We start from the raw sequence: 16987 nt of genomic DNA, 5'->3' as shown, positions 1-16987 counted from the left end.
ATATTGATTTAAGACGTTATTTAAGGTTTACGTTGATTTATTCTGGAATAATATTCCTGCCTGTTTTTATCCATAGTTATGTTAAAAAGTTACATTTTTAAAGTTTTAAAAATGTAGTTTTAGTATGTTCACTAAATGTTTATCCCGCAACCTAAAGTGTGTTTTGGATTTTGGCCCCCTGTGCGATTGAGTTTGACACCCCTGACGTAGACACACTAAAAAACAATACTGTAATTCTTTGATACAAGGAGAGGCACAAAAGTACTCAATAAAAAACAAAAACAATATGAAGTGAAAATAGTGTGACGATAGTGTTTAATTTAATGGAAAGCTCTACTCAGTTCCATCATGACGGACTACTAGATTCATGTAAGTCAAGGTTTTCTTCGTCCCAGCGGGTGTCTGGTTCAAAACTGGATAGTTTCAATATTCCTTGCGATTTTTTAATGTTAGGCTGGGGTTGAGAGAGCTGCATGCTACCAGGAGAGAGTGAAAACAATGGGATGTAAGGGCAGTCTTACTCCACACTAACAGTACCGCCCATAACTCAGTGGGAATTTGTATTAACTCCTGCCGCTCTACAGAAACTATGTCCTAGAAAGTGACACTGTTTTTTGGATTCAGGCTAAAAACGGCTTAATTATAATTAAAAGACCGCTGGGAATGCTTTTAAAATAGCTCATAAGATGACTGGTGTCATGAATTGGTCCTCTGTCTCCACAATACACTTCCCATCAGCCAATGCTGTCAGTCCCAGAAGCCCCACAGCTATTTTCCATCTGCTCAGTGTGAAGTCTTGTTTGTACCACTCTGCTTGCATCACTGAGCGCTCTCATCCTGACCTGATCTTCTGCTTCGTCTTTGACTTTGATAGTTTGCCGCCTGTCCCGACCCTCGCCTGGACCCTGACCACTCCGGTTGTTCTCTGATGCCCTCCTATAGTGTTTGACCTCTGCCTGCCTGACCTTGATTTAGCTTTATGGACTTTTATCTCTGCATCACTCCTGTTCTCCTGTTTGTGCTAATAAAACCTGCTGCACTTGGATCCAGCCGTCTGTCCGTTTGTGACACTTTAAACTGAATGTTTTTTATGAGCTTTTTGCTTTGCTTTTGCTCTGTAATGTATGAGGGCTTGACTGAGCGCTGGGATGTGGGAGACTATAGACTGCATCCCTGAAGTAACATCACTGGCAAAACATTCTTCTTATCTGGGCTGCTTATCTGCAGCTGCCTAGTCTAAAGAATGCCATCTCTCTTCTCCCCGACTTTCTCACTCTCCTGGTCAGACAGTGTTTTTTGTGTGTCTCTGAATAGTTTATGATGAGAGGTTAGGTGTGTTAGCACCTGCATATTTAGCTGTGTGGAGTGTGTGTCTATATGTTTAAGGGGGTGGGGTGTTTCAGAGTGAGAAAGAGAGGGAGAGTCTCACTCCTTCATCTCTATCCAGCTCCGCTTCCAGCTGTTGCTGCATTCCTGCACTCGTCGCACTCGGCTGAGGAGCTCTCTTCTCTTAACCTGACCTGAAACGGGAGAAAGAGTCTTTTCTCGACTTTTACAACTTTTCATGCCCAGCGGGGAATGTGTCTTCTGTCAGAGCAGAGGCTGCCGAAGGGGAACGTTTAAAGGAGTTTTGTTGGAAACCTTTTCTGTCCTGGACCGTCTGAGTCTTCTCCTGCAGGATGACAGAAGTGGCCGGCCCGGTTTCAGCAATAGTAAGCATGCGTGTTGATGAATTTATTCTGAAAAATGTAAAATCTTTTTATTTCAGTGCTAATTTATCCACAGATCAGGGAGTGCCGATTTGACTCATTCCAGGTTTTTCCTCGCAGTAGTTTCTCACGAGGAAGAAAATGTGGACAAATCAGGACGAGTTCAAAACGTAATAATCAGATTGGACCATATTTAGTGAAATTTAATCTCTTAAAGCTTCTAATCTGCTGTTATTTCTTTGTTATTGACCATGCGGGCCTGACAGCACAGTTAATGGTTCAACAGCAAACAAATCCTTTTCTATTGTAACTCATGTCTTGGACTTTGGAGCATTTTCATGTGAACATTTTAACTAAAATATGCCCTGACTGGAGGGGAAAAAAATAACATTTTACTTTAATTTTATTATGCAAAAGTTGTTTTTTATCTCCTTGCACTTTTCATTTTTATATATATGCAGATAACTGACTAACTGAAAATGAATGAAAATCATTCATTTCAATTTATAAATGTTTTTTCTAAATATATCCGATTAGAGCTCCCAATTATTTAACTGAGAATTTTCCCTGTTTTTATTGTTTTATTCTTCCACACTATGTTTGCTCTCTGTCATTCATCTTAACCTTTATGTCAGGATAGCTGCTAGAAAACTGGAACCGTACTTTACAGTAAAAACTTATGACTTGACTCATGATTCTATCCGACCTTTTGAAAGTCAAAAACCACTTGATCCCCTGCATATGGGAACCAAAGTTATCGGAGGTTTTTGGCAAGAAAAAACACACCCTGGACAGAAAACCAAATAAGACTCAGTCAGCTGAAATAACAATGGAGTTTCCTTTCCTGTTGAGGGTCCTGCACCTTGCAAGCTGATTGAACAGAACTTCTTTAAAAGTGTGAGAAAGTGTCTTTTGTGAAGTGGATCAAGGTCAGACTCGTGGTTCTCTGCTTTCAGAGTCTTTTACAGGAGACACATGTGGAGAAAAATGAACCAAAAGATAACCTTAAAAACATTAGGGAAGTTCTAACAAACGACCAAAAAGAAAAAAACATGGAGAGTTTTTTCTGGTTATCGAGTAGATTGTCTGAGACTTCTTGGGGACTTTATCACACGCACGCAAGAATTTCCTTGAAAACAAAAGGAGTAGATAACCTATTTAGTTGCTCAATTTGAGGGACACAGAGACTCCATATTAAACAGCATCTGTGATACAATGCTGGCTTTGTCAGGTGGGAGGAGAAAGACGCTGGAATGTGAGGGGAGGGAGTGTTACAGACAGAGATGGAGAAAGCGACAAAATGACATGAAACGAGACACATTTATAGTAAATATTCCATTCTGACAATATTAGTGTATAGATTTTCACAAAAAAAGACTCATAAGTCAGTCATTCGGTTTCCATTAATTAAACTTTAAGCAAAAAAGTGTCATTATCTTGAGATGCTGCTTATCTGTAGTTTCAGACGTTTGTATTGATAAAACTAATGGAGACAAAAAGCAGATGTTGGACATTTCAAACATTTCAAAAACAACATTTTTGTTGAATAAAACCAGACATATTCAGTGCACAAAGAAAAAAAATGAATTTTTCCAGTGTTCCAATTGATAACTATTCGTGCTGCATTTCTCCAAGTGACTGTAAGAATCTAGGCTACTGCAGGTTTCTTCAAGCAACAAAAAGACAAAACAGATGTTTAAAAAATGCATGAGAGAAGGCTGACAGGAGATGAAATATGAGGAAATTAAACTGCTCCGAAAGAATTGTCCTCCTTTTGTTCTGCTTTGATATTTTTTCCCTCTCTATCTTGACTCTTATCATTTTCCATTCTCCTGTTTTTCCTCTTTTTAAAAAAAAAATTGATCCTGCTTTCAGATGTTGAGCCAATAGAAAATATCAGACATTCAGCTGTTCTACAGATGTCCTCAAACAGCCATTGTCTTAGCAGTCTGCAGTTTTGAATTTGCTTCTTTAAAGATCCACTCTAATGAAATTTTGTTTTTTTGTGTTTTTACATGCACTTGTGGCATTTTTCTCAACATGAAGGACATATATAAATAAAATTACATTTAAAATTGGGAGTATTTCTCTTTTTTTTCAATCATTGGCAATCAGGAGCAGACGAAAAAAATGCTTGCTGTCGTAATGCAAATGCTACAATTGTCATTCTGATGCATCCACGTATAGAATAACATATGTACGTTTTTGTTTTGAGCTGGCATCTGGCTCAAAACTGTACAGCTGGATATCTCCAATAATGCTTGCCATTTTTATTGCAGCAGAAAAATTAGGTTGGGGGTGTGATTGTTTGTGAGCTTGATGGGAAAACATGTAAACAGAGAGCTCTCAGTTATGGGTGACAGTAAAAAAGGGCGGGATTGCACCCTGCCAACACCACTTAGAGAGAAATTTAGAGGTAATTTTTTTAAGAACTACTGTTGTTCTGTAGAAAATTTGTCTAAGAAAACAACACAAGTTTTTGATTTTTTTTTTTTTTTTTTTTTACCAAAAACTGGATAATTATAATAAAAAAAAACACAAAAATGCTCTTAGAATAGATCAAAACATGATCAGAAGGGGTTTCAAGTATGTTAAAATCAAGTTTGGTGCATTTTATATTCAGGATTTAACTTACTTTTGAAAATTCAAGAGTTTGTTATCAAATCATCTTTACTTTCTATCTTAAACTTAAAGGAAAATCTTTAATATTGCCCATAACTTTTGTCATTTTGATTCTTTCATTTGCTCAAGACAGTGCGTTTTTAATTAAAGTAAACATGATTAGTCACATTTTAGCACTCACTTTTAAAATTCTTTATTTAGCTGTTTGACTTCCTTTACCTTCATCTCCTAATTTTGACTCATCTTTCTAGGTCAGATTTGAGGTTTTAGTCTGAGACTGTGAAAAACAAGCAGATGAAAAAGATGAAATCTGGATGTTTAGAAGGAGGCGTGACACACCTCAGTGCTCTGCTTTTAATCCGAGCAAACAAGGACACTGACTTGTCTTGACCTGCCTAGACAGATGCTAACCTTGGAGTTAAAGAGGGCTTTGATGAAGAAAAGGACAACAAAGGCAGGTAGGATTGGAACTAGGAAGATGGATGAGTGTGTCGAGAGCTAGAAATGAAAGGAATAAGACCAACAAATAGAGATGAGAAAATCTTTATTATTCTGCAGATTTCTGTGTCGTATGTGACTTTTGATTTGGAATTCTCCGGACTATTCATGAAGGTGTTTGCTTTGTCTACCCCAGTGATAAAAAAGAAAAGAAAAAAGTGGCACCCGCATCTTCTTGTAAAAGAACAAAGAAGTGATGTATGACTATTTGTGGGGTTACAGAGGTGGCGGATTTTCAAGCGCCTGGACGAGTGGGGGCGGGTGGGCGACAAACCAAAAAGGGTGTCAAAATAGCAAAGAAAACGTCCTCAGAAAGGAAGCAGCAGCTGAATGAAAGGATGTTGTGTTGGGCAGAGCTGGATTTGTGTTTCCCCTTTTCTAGAGATTCGAGGAAAATAAATGGGAGTTTGATTAAAAAAATTGGACATAAAAAGCAGGAAGGGGAAACAGAAAACACACCAGACATTTGAAGTAAAAGAAAACAAAAATATCAACAAAAAGAAGCGACTAACCAAAATACTAGCCTGGAATGAGTAATTTTCATTATTGAGGGTTTGGTACAGGATGAGGAAAACTGTGTAACAAGCAGAGAAGAGGAAGAGGGGGAGGAAACGGCAGGAGGTGTGAATCACAATGTGGCTGTGGTGATTTCCCAAATACTGTAATCATCTCTTCTTTGGTTCACTCACACATCTTGGAGTGTGTGCATGCTCTATCTTTGTATCTTTGATTGTGTTTGAACTCACAAACAGAATCCAGCCTGTTTTGGCTCCACTGAATTGAAGGGTAGTGCAGAACTTTTCTTTGGAACAGCATTTTCACATATATGTGTACATTTCTTAAAACATTTTACCTCTTTCTGCTTTCCTACATTTAACTCAACTTTAAAATGTTCTTATTATGTCCATATTTTAAATATACAGTGCTAGGTGTAGCTTTCTATGATTAAAGAACATCCCTTTTTAGGATGCTAAGCAGTAATAAAGCACAATATGGAATTTACTTTTGTCATTCAAACAGTCATAGCACAATCAATCCTTTTCCATTCAAAACATCCAGGAAATTGCTCATTTTTTGCAACAATTAAAACTCTTGCATCAAAAAACTACTGTCATCAAAGAATATTTAAAAATTAGGGGTGTACAGTAATCGATGAATTGATTTCTATTCCTATAATCCAACCAGATCAATCTGTCAGAAGCTGAATCGAGTTTACCTACAAAAAACATTTCAAAATGGGATAAACTGATAATCGAGGTTGAGATATACCTTGGATTTTTAATGTTCCATGTGTTTTATTTTGTTATGGAAAAACAACAGTGGGCTGAACTTTGTTAAACTAAAATGTGAATGTGTTTGGCATTAATTCTTGTTGACTTTTTTTGTGCACATATTTAATTTACACTTGATTATCTTGTAAGAAAAACAAGTAATCTGGAAAACGTCACTTGCACTGTTCAGTATTTATCCCTGATTCACACTGGTTGACTTTTTGGTTAGAGACGTCCTGGATCGGATCAAATCGGATCATTCAAGATGAACCAAACTCGAAAATGAATTAAATTGTAAACCACATATATCAAATCAAATCGAATTGTTGTTGAAATGGTTAATTACACACTGAATAAAAATGTATTAAATGAATCAGTTGTCACTCCATGCTACAACAGTCCCTCCATGAACAACACACAAAACTACCAGAGAAACAATTCATTATAGTGCTTTAAAAAAAATCAAGAATAGAATAGAATAGAATAGAATGCTCATCATGCAAGGAGCATGACACAATAAAGGAAACCGCAGATGTTTGGGTGCATCTGGAAGCTAAGAATTAAAGACAATAAAAAAATAAAATAAAATAAAAAAAATTCCCAGTAATAAAAAAATAACACAAACAAAATTTGATTCTACACGTCACTCACACATTCCACTATCCCCAAGTCCATTTCCAGCAGCGAATAACTTCAATTTTCTTTTCTTATTTTCACTTTCATAAAGAAATTGTGGTCCATGGAAAAGCAACCCATGCTACTAGTGTTTTTATATATAAATATATATATGTGTGTGTGTGTGTGTGTGTGTCCTTATTCATTTATAGACTGATTTTGTTGTCTGTGTTTGCATTCAGGAATCTAAGATGAGGTTTCAATCCCAGTCGGATCAAATGTCTGCAGATGAACCTAAGGTAAACAAAATGATGCACAAAAACGGTGCTGTTTCTCAACAAAGTCACTATTTTAAAAATAATGAGAACAAATTCTGTCCCGTTAATCTTGATTTTAAAATGGCATTGATTTTAAAGGAAAAAAATCTGCTTTAAAGCTTGACCTCTCCTCTGTGGTTGACATTTGCAGTCTCCACCCTTGGACTTAATCGATACGGGCAAAGGACTGAAGGTCCAGACTGCTGCTCCTCATCTGGTCAGTCTGGGCAGTGGCAGGCTGAGTGTGGCCATCACCTTGCTGCCCCTGAAAGAAGGTAACACACAGAGACACTCATGAAGTCTCTTCTGTTTGTCTTTGCATGCTGGCTCTTTTATTTTGGGAAGCATAAAAGTCAACTTTAGGAGTCAATAAATGGTGCAAGTTGTGTTAAGAAACAAGCTACACACAAGCTGTTCAGTCTCGTTTCTTTTTCCTTTTTGTCAAAGTAGGTAAAAATTAACCTGAACTTTGTCAAGTGGATAAAAACAAGTCTGACTCTATGGTGACATGCACTTTAGCCCAAATACCACAAAAACAGAACAACACAGTGATTATATTTAAATCACTGCTTCACTTTCTTTTTTATCCAACTTATACTTTTATTATGATTAGAGTTGGGAGCCAAACGCGTGACAGTGAAATATTCAAACAGAAATAAGAAGATTCTTAACATGATATTGATGGAGGAATGCTTGTACTGTGAAATTGTATTCAGTAGCCTTGAGGCAGAACTTGGAAAACTAATGACAGCTGACTGACACCAGCTTTAAACTTTCAAAAGTCATGTAAAAGTATCCGCAGAAGAATAATAGGACGACTCCCACACACAGTAATATGTGTGACAGACATCATCAATCTTTTTATCATATAAATGCACATTTATTGTAAATTATTGACATTTTTTTGAATAATTTGTATTATTATAAAAAAATTAATTACATCAAAAGTTGTGTTTTTTGACATTCAAGTCATTGGATAAAAATGTATCATAACCAATTATTATGAAACTTCTGGTATTCACTTTTTGTTTTCATTTAACTAAAAAGTAAAATTAAAATGTACCTAATCAAACATTTGTTTTTGTGAGAAAATAGGTCATCTCTAAAACTATGTGATCTATTTATCATCCCATCAGATTTCAAATGTCCTTTCAGCTTCTATCCACTATTTTTTTTCTTTTGAAAAATTCTAATTCATAAAGTTTTCATAAACTTTTAACTAATATTAAACTACCTGTTTATTAATTAAGGATGAGACATAAAAATGCTAAAATAATCTGTTGTTTGCTGACTGTGGCCAACAGACTATCTTAAAAAAAAAAAAAAAAAATTTTTCATTGCTGAGGTCCTTGAATGATGTAAGATCCTCCATCCCAAAAAATGTGAGCTGGAAGTGCACCATGTAACATGACAATGACCAAAAACATTCCAGCAATTCCACAAAAAATGACTTTAAAGAAGAAAAAAAAGGAAGGAATTTGAGAGGTGTGGAATAGGCAGGTTAAAGCCAGGATCTTAATCCTTCTGAGATCCCACAGGATGATTAAAGCTGGCAGTGGACAAAAAATGTCTTTAATTATAGCACGGCCCCAAGAACACTTCATTTAGGAGTGGGGACAGCTTTCAGTCAGATGATCTCCGAACTGTGAAGAGGATTAAGACGTTCATCAGAGACATTCCACTAATGTCATTTCTGCCACTTTAAAAAATATAAGACATATATTTCTTTTTTATGTGCAGAGTTTTAAAAGTTGCCATTATTTTTCAAATAATACCAAGATTTTCCCATTTTTAAAGACCTGTTTAAATTAAAAATCATATTTTTGCTGTTTTTAACATGTTCTTGAGGGAGTTTTCTCGTGAAGGAGGACATATATAAAGAAAATTAAGCTTAAAATTGTATTTCTGAGTATTTCTGTATTCAAATTACGGTGAATCAGGAACAGACGAGAAAATATTGTTGGAAAAAACCCAAACTCCCTGTTCCGTTGCATTCAGATGCATCCATGTACAGACAGCTAGATCCATGTAGATCTTTGCTTTCATCATCTGGCATCAAAACTGGGTCGCTCACCATTTTTGTTTGGAGTTATGAGGGGCTGTAAACTAGTGGTGGATGATGGGGAAGGGGGAAGGTTTACTTCACACCAACAGTCCCGCTCACATCTCAGAGGCAAATTTCTTATAAACTCCTGCAGAAACTATGTCCTAGAAAATGACAATTATTTTTAGATTTGGGCTAAAAACTGCATAATCCTAAATGAAAGTCTACTGGGAAAGTTTTTAAAATAGATCAAAAGATCTGCGGAGTTGGACTTTAGAGGGATCCAAAACTAAAAAAGGATTTTTTTGAATCTATCATCAGAACACATTTTCGAAATGATCTTTTAATATTTCAGGGGTGACACGTATAGGCAGAGAGGATGCTCCAGTTCCTCAGGATATCACAGTGCAGGGGCCTGGAGTCGAAGCAGAGCACTGCCTCATCTTCAATGAAGGTGAGTGTCGCCTTACAATATTTTAATAAAAATCGTAAGATATTTGACACACTTTGTTACTTGGTCAATAAATTTCTGAAAATGTTTGTAGAAACATTATTTCTGAATGAACTTTGACAACCACTGTAAACAAAAACCATTGTACAAATATCTAACATTGATAAAAAAATAAAATAAAAAAAAACGAATTTCTCCCTTTTTTGACACTACTTTTAAATCTACATTTGAAATAATAGTTATATTACATCACTAATTATAATTTTAAAAGTAACCAGCAAATACAGGTAACATGGTGTTTTGGTAAAAATGAAAAAAATGCAAGATAGAATACATTTAAATAACATAAACATGTTGCAAAGTTAAAGGAACTGTTTTACATAAAAATTGAATGTTTTTATATTCGTATTTGTGGGTGAATTTGTTTTAAATTCAAATCTGCCTCTCAAATCAGGAGGTGTGGTGACCCTTGACCCCTGTGGTCACCTTTGCAGCCTGGATGGAGTCCAAGTCACTGTACCCACACCTCTCACACAGGGTAAGCTGTGCACACAAACACAAATGTCACTCCTATCTTAAATTAGGTGAGGTGTTTGTGTTTCTTTTGAGTTTTAAATAAGAACACTTTGTTACATCGCCCCCTACTGGTAAAAAAGTGGCACAATGGTAGAGTAAAAAGAAAAAAAATATATATTTCATAACTCCTGTTTGGGAAAAGGCGAGAGTGTGTAATTTGTGGTTCGGTTGACTTGCATGCTTTTTTATGTGTGAGTCACATGGGTCGCATTCTGCTGAGGTTCAGCACCGAAACAGCAGGGTATACAGTGTGTGTGTTTTTTATGTTTTGGTACATGAGAGCTCACAAAAACCCCTGTTTAGCTTATCCATGTGTGGTGACTGGTGTAAGTAAAAATAAGGATGTGTGTTTGTGTGTGTTTGTGCACACCTCTGGTTTTTGGTTAATTCTTTGTGGTTTGGAACAGTTGGGTCTTTTTAATGAATCACAGCTTCTAACAAATGCAGAGCTAGTAGAACTTTTAACATTCTGACACTGCAGGCTTTAAAAAAATTCTCCCAACTCTGACACAGTCTCCTAGGCTCTGTACTTTTACACTTTAGTTCACACTGGCTCCGTGTTTTGCTGTTGTTTTGTATACGTATTCATTTATCTTGCTCAGTCTCCCAGTTTCTCTGGATTCCCCAGATAAGACTTGACAGTTCTAGTCTTACGTAAGATTTTCCTTCCTTTCCTATTTCCAATTTAAGTTTCCTTTGGCTTTTTTGTTGTTTCATTTTAGTCTGACTTGTAACATAGACTATTGACAGACCTATTTATCTTTGTGTTGTGCCCAGCTGCTGCAAATATTGACATGTTGCACATGCATGCATGCAAGAGGCCGGGGCATTGTTAGACAGAGGGGGGTGGAGACTAAAAGGAGAAAAGGTTAGAAAGTCAAGAGGGCAGTGTTAGGAAAAATAGGGAGACGCCGAGAAAGGGATGATTATTCAGGAACATCATCTGGCACCTTATGCCTAGTACTGAATCATTTTAACCACAGACGCATACTGATCCCCTTAGCACACTATAGGGGGGTCTGGAGATGATTAACTTTGTTTAGAAAATGATTTGTTGCTTATCTGAGAATTTGAAGCTTGACCTAGAATCCCACCAGCTTGGTAACTCTGTAACTCAGCATTCACGTTACTGGAATTAACCATACCAGAAATGACCTGGGATAAATAAAAATAAAAGAAAATTTGTTGTAAACTTTGTTGGTTTGTCATCAATTAATGAAAAAATGAATGCAGTGAAAAACAAATAGGGTTTCCTTTAGTCTTTACCTTATGTAGGGGGCATTTTTGTCTGGATTTGAATTCTTAAAGTAGTTTTGCTGCACCAGATATATCTTTATTAGGTTTATTAATTGTCAAACTTTTATTTTATGCACCATAAGGCTTGTACAAAATCAGAATAAGTGGATATATGCACGAAAAGGCAAGTTTTCTGCAATAAACGTCAGTTTATATCAAGTCCAGCTTTTATATAAAGCTAGAATTTTATATATTTATATATGAAAGAGGATTTTAAAAAGCTGGTAGAGACCTGGTGTAATATTCAAAATGTTCAAATATTAAGCATTGCACATCAGCAAAACAACCAAACGTATCTTTCGACATTTTTACAAACAGATCATCAGAAAAAGAAAAAGTATACAAATCAATAAAAAAATTGAATTCCCCAAAAGACTGTACACCACAAGATAGTCCTTTAAATTAAGAACTTAAAAAAAAAACGCTTAAATTTCTCATTATCTTTCTGTTTTAAAATGTTTAAACAATATCATAGATGTGCTGAAACTGGTGTTCAGCACTCGATAGGGGAGGATTTCTGGCAACTCCACCACCTTTGTATGCAAAGTATGTGCAAATAAGAAAAAAATGCTGTTGAATGAGAAGATGCAAAGCATTTGATCAAATATGTTTAAATAAATTGACTATAGAACCAAATCCCCTTATAATGTATTTTACTTTTTTGTCTTTCACTCTTTGTTTGATTTTTCCCTATAAAATCTCAAAATTACTCTTATGAGTCAGAATAATCGTTTCCCCCCTTTTGTCTTCTCTCAAAGTCAAGATATTTTTGTTAAAATAATCAAACCAGCGAACAAATCTTTTAAGAATAGCAGGTTTGAGGTATAACTTGTCCAGATGATTTCAAAGAAAGAAACAAAGAGAGTGAAGAAAAATAGGCTGGGAGATAAAGAAAACGGAGGGGGTGTTTCGCTGTTGGACTCTCTTTAAACCTACTGTCAAGGCTTAAAGGTCAACTTTTCTCCTTTTATTTTTACGTTTGTGACTAATTTATTTTATTTCATATCTTTAAGAGGACGATATAACTCAAAGCTTCGACTTTAACTGGTTGAAAATCCTCTTACAAACTTAACTCTTAAATCCTCCCCCCTTTTCTGTATTCACGTTTGGTACAGTCCAGGCATGAGGGTCTGGCAGATGTAAATCACTGAACTTTCTCCTACGCTGAGTCGGAGAGACGCATCATCTTTGACAAGGGAGGCGACACTCCAATGTAGATATTTACATATTCTACTTTTTTAATTTTTGGAGTAAAACTTTTAGAAAACCCGCAATGAAAGTTTTTTAATCGTTTAATGAAAGAGAAAAGATTTTCACGCCGTGTTAAGCGCTCACTGAATGGGACTCACGAGGTTAGTAACGTATTAATTTAAAAAGCAAGCTAACATTTACACCAGCATCGTTTTATTGTTGATATTTTACTTTGTTGTGGATACTTTTATTTAACGTTTTTACTTTATTTAGCGTATTGTTAAGCTTTCCTCACATCAGGTTAAGTTTGTTCAACATGAAAACAAAGCTTACACAGTTAAATAATAATTTGAAACGAGGATTAAAATACAGTTTTAAGGATTTTGTTAGCTTTTAAGCTACTTTTAGTTAGCTAGTTTTCTTTTATTGTTGTTTTCAGTAATTGCATCTATTGACTTTGTTCCATGGCTGATTCCCCCTCAGCATCAATCTTACTTTTTCAAACTAATATTCTTACACTAGAATTGTCTTTAATTTTCATGTAATTGATAGTAAATGTCTTTGAGCAATTCATTAATATTCCAGCTTTCTCAAATTACTGTTTTCTTCTATATTAAAATGAAAAGTTTAGACTAATATGTTAATTATAGACTATTACTAACCATTAGTTAGTTAGTTTGGCAATGTTGTTGCTATGCACCTTAATCCAAACATCTCAAAGCAAAGTTTCTTTTTTAGTCTGATGATGAAGATAACTTCAATCTTCCTTTGAACTTTCTAATGGGCAAGACGTTTATGTGCATGCCCCAGAGTTACAAATAAATTATCTTTGAGGTTTAATGACTATCCCATGATAATGAAGGCAGGCTCAGCCATCAGGATACCTGACACCTGAAAAACAAAACCTTTGCCATTGTCCTGGAGCTTATTGTTCCCCCCCCCAAATCTGTCTTCTGTTTGCCCCAAGCATTTTAGACTTTTTTTGTAGTATTAAATCACAAAGGAAATGTGTTTATTATATTTACTCACCCAGCAGGATTTTCAAATTTACTTTTTTTCTGTTTGACTCTGATTAGAAGTTGTTGACAAGTACATTTGTGTCTAAATGGTTGAGATGCTGTTTTTTTTAAGAAGAAAAGTGAGATTGTTGCTTAGCTGGAGAAGAATATGAGTTTTTGAGCTGATTGATCTGAGTAAAAGTAATCTGTTTTGGCATGAAGTAGCTGGTGGACCCCCTTGTCCCAAGGAGGGTTAATTTGTGGTTTTAGGGTCAATTAAAACAATCCCACTGAGACAAAGGTTTGTGGGCATTGTTTTATGAATGAATACATTTTTGGTCCATGTAGTTTAAAAAACAGCTTGTATTTGTTTTTTTATGAGATAAGATTTAGATATTTTGTCTGACCAAACAACTAAATGTTTTAGCATTTTAGTTTGTCAGGTAAATTAGATTCGATCCAAACATATGTTCGTCATGGGATCTTTGTAATTGGTTTATTTTTCATTCTAGCCTAATGGTCTCAATTTGGCAATTCCTCCTCTTATGTTAACCAAATAGAGAATGTGTTCTCCCTCCCATAACATTGTGGCGAGTGCAGATCTACATGGGAACAGAAATTGGCTCCAGACGGGACACAGCTCTACATCTGTGTCCTCAAAGACTCTGAGGTCTGACTTTGTAGATAGCAAACTTTAAATTATCCCATAACTGTATATACAAGCTAATTTGGTAGGTTTTTCATGTTAGAAAGGTCCCTTCATGCCATTCTCATTTTACGGCGCTCGCACGGGAGGCAAACTTAATTTGCTGGTAAACATGTTCCGGTGTGTTTTGATGCGTTGGATGTGTGTGAGAGGCGCCAAAGGTTTTTGAGGTTAAAGCTGTTAAGTCATGTGTAACCAGTCAGAACTTCACATTTGTGTACATCAACAGTATTTTCCTGATTTTTAGTTTATTTCTTTTGTTGTTTTGCTCGTCTAATACATTTTTTTAAAGAGTAAAAGGTGGCGGTGATGGGGGCGGATTAGTTAGCATTTTTATTTGTTTGCTAACAAGATGGGAGAAAATTAAAAGGAGTGAGCTGGGACTGAGAACAAATGAGAGCTTGACATTTTACTGTCTACTTGAAAGGTCTCACATGGTGAGGTTATTGAAGCTAGGAAATTGGATTTTCACAAGAGCTGACTGCCTCAGTGTGTGTTTGTGTGCCTGATTGTGTCCTATCCTGATAAATACAGAGAGGTGCTGTGATTCATTAGATAGACGCTGTTACAGGACATGTTTACACACGCACACACAGACAACCGCAAATTTAAAAGACTTTTATTACTCATGTCTAGCAATGAGAAACATATTATTGGGTCTTACTCACTGATATGAAGACTGTCCGTTTGTGTTATGTGCATTCATACTTTTCATCCTCCAGACACACTTTTTTTTATCTTCCTTTTATGATTCCACTTCCTTATAGAAACCAACTAGTTTCTGTTTACACAAGTATGGATTTGAACAGGTCACAGTCCAGCTGTGTAGACTAAACAGGCCCTCTGTTGGTTTTATGAGTGTGCAGCATTTGCTCTATTTCAACACTGCAATCCAGGTCTTCCTCTGAAGACGAGAAAGATTCTGTTCAGGCACTCTAAAGTAAATTCTGGACAGATCACACTCACTGGTGTGCCAATATGAAAAGCTTTTGCTCTATAATTGGACATGAGTTGAGGACTAAGATAGATGTGGAGGGAAAAATAGAAACAAAAGAAAAGGAGGAACAAAAACTTGATATTTTTCCATTAAGCTGTTCTCCATTCACTCTCATTTTATCCCCTCTTTTTCCCCACTCTTCACGACTGACTAAAAGTCTTAGAAATCTGATGTGACTCTAAAAGACTCGACCTCCTCACGCAGGCTAACTTTGTGAACGTTTTACAGTATGGCACACCTAAAGAACGCATCATCAGTTAAGTTGACTACATGAAGCAAGAGGGGATGAAGTACACACCCTCGGATAAAACAAAAAAATATATATATTATTATTAGCCTTTTTTGTTAGTTTCTGTTTTCAAAATTAGGTTTTCACAGTTTGTTTTAAAGCTTAAAAACCTTTATATTGTTTTAGGATTTGAAATGTCAGACATGATGCTGCACGGCTGCTGCTCTCTGTTGGTTCCTGAAGTATTTGGACAGCTGTGGCCCACTGTGTATTCCAGAGGTTGTGACCCTGACATTTTGTTTAATACCTGGCCCTCTAAGCCTAATTGATGGCCAGAGTAAACACTGTGGTCTGGGATGGCAAGCTGTGCACAAGCACCGTGCGTCTGCTTGTGAGGAAATATGTCAGACTTAAAGTATTACCTAATGTCTACATCCTTGTATGCTTTTATCATATAGTACTCAAATTGCAATAATATGCATAGAAGTATCTCCAACTAAAGTGTGTTTTTGTCCTCCTCTTCAGGATATTCCCTCTGTTTTGGTAAATCCTGTTTCTTCCGGTTCAACCATCCCGAGGAGGCCAGCAGAATGAAGAGCATGCTTCCACAGAAGAGCCCAGTGTCTGCTTTGGCCTACAATACAGGTACATATGGGAAAAAAATCTTTCATCGTTAAGAAACACATCCTTGATCGAGAACTGTGCTTAAACTGTTAATTACTCCGGTATTTTTTCATGTAATAGTTTTTTTTTTTAGTTTATGTTGTTGATTAGCTGCCATATGTTTTGAGTCAGATGTTCATATTTTGCCCTAAAGCACATTTTCCAGCTAATCTGTCATGGAAGCTCCTTATTGGCTAAACACACCTGATCCAGATAATCAGTGTCAGATAAGTTAGATTGGAGTGGGTCTTTATAAGCTAGCAGGATGGCCGTCCTCGGAGCCTTGAAAGTGTTGTGAGGGTGAAAGAGGGTGTTTGCTAAAGACTCACTCCAATTAATTTTTAATGTTCTTATGAAGTTCTTGTGTGGGCTGCATGGTGGTGCAGTGGTTAGCGCTCTTGCCTCACAGCGTGAAGGCCCCAGTTCGAATCCCAGCTGGGGGATTTGGGACCTTTCTGTATGGAGTTTGCATGTCCTCCCCGTGCATGCGTGGGTTTTCACCGGGGACTCCGGCTTCCTTCCACCTTCCAAAAACATGCTTCATAGGTAGATGACGTTTAAGATTTTTATTGTGCATTTTATTTCCATCTATATATTTCTATCTGACTTTTAAGACATCATAATCTTAATCTGTACAAAGGAAAGTCCAACAGTGTTGGGATTTCTAGCCAAACTAAAAGAACATCTCCAGCTTTCTGTAAGAACATGGATATTCCAAAAATCTGTGTAATATTAGCAGGATCTTAGTGTGCATTTTACACAGTTGCTTTTACTTAAGCTTAAAATGTGGATGTTGAAAAGTTT

General features: G+C 36.3%; 1 protein-coding gene across 5 annotated transcripts in view; it reads left to right on the top strand.

The window, feature by feature from the left end:
* The first annotated feature begins 1223 nt into the window (after window positions 1-1223).
* The window catches only part of phldb2b (pleckstrin homology-like domain, family B, member 2b), a 35737-nt gene continuing 19973 nt past the window's right edge, over window positions 1224-16987 (top strand). For 2 of the 5 annotated variants that reach the window (XM_024280024.2, XM_024280025.2), the window contains exons 1-6: window positions 1317-1712; window positions 6958-7014; window positions 7184-7307; window positions 9432-9530; window positions 9982-10065; window positions 16046-16165. In XM_024280024.2, the coding sequence (XP_024135792.1) occupies window positions 1680-1712; window positions 6958-7014; window positions 7184-7307; window positions 9432-9530; window positions 9982-10065; window positions 16046-16165 (517 nt within the window). In that variant the 5' untranslated portion in view covers window positions 1317-1679. Of the gene's footprint in view, window positions 1713-6957; window positions 7015-7183; window positions 7308-9431; window positions 9531-9981; window positions 10066-12523; window positions 12752-16045; window positions 16166-16987 lie in introns of those variants that run through there. The other 3 variants (XM_024280027.2, XM_024280023.2, XM_024280026.2) reach the window with 3 other exon arrangements.

Source organism: Oryzias melastigma, linkage group LG20, assembly GCF_002922805.2.
Source record: "Oryzias melastigma strain HK-1 linkage group LG20, ASM292280v2, whole genome shotgun sequence".
Lineage (NCBI taxonomy): Eukaryota > Metazoa > Chordata > Actinopteri > Beloniformes > Adrianichthyidae > Oryzias > Oryzias melastigma.
This window is presented reverse-complemented; position numbering and strand designations above follow the sequence as displayed.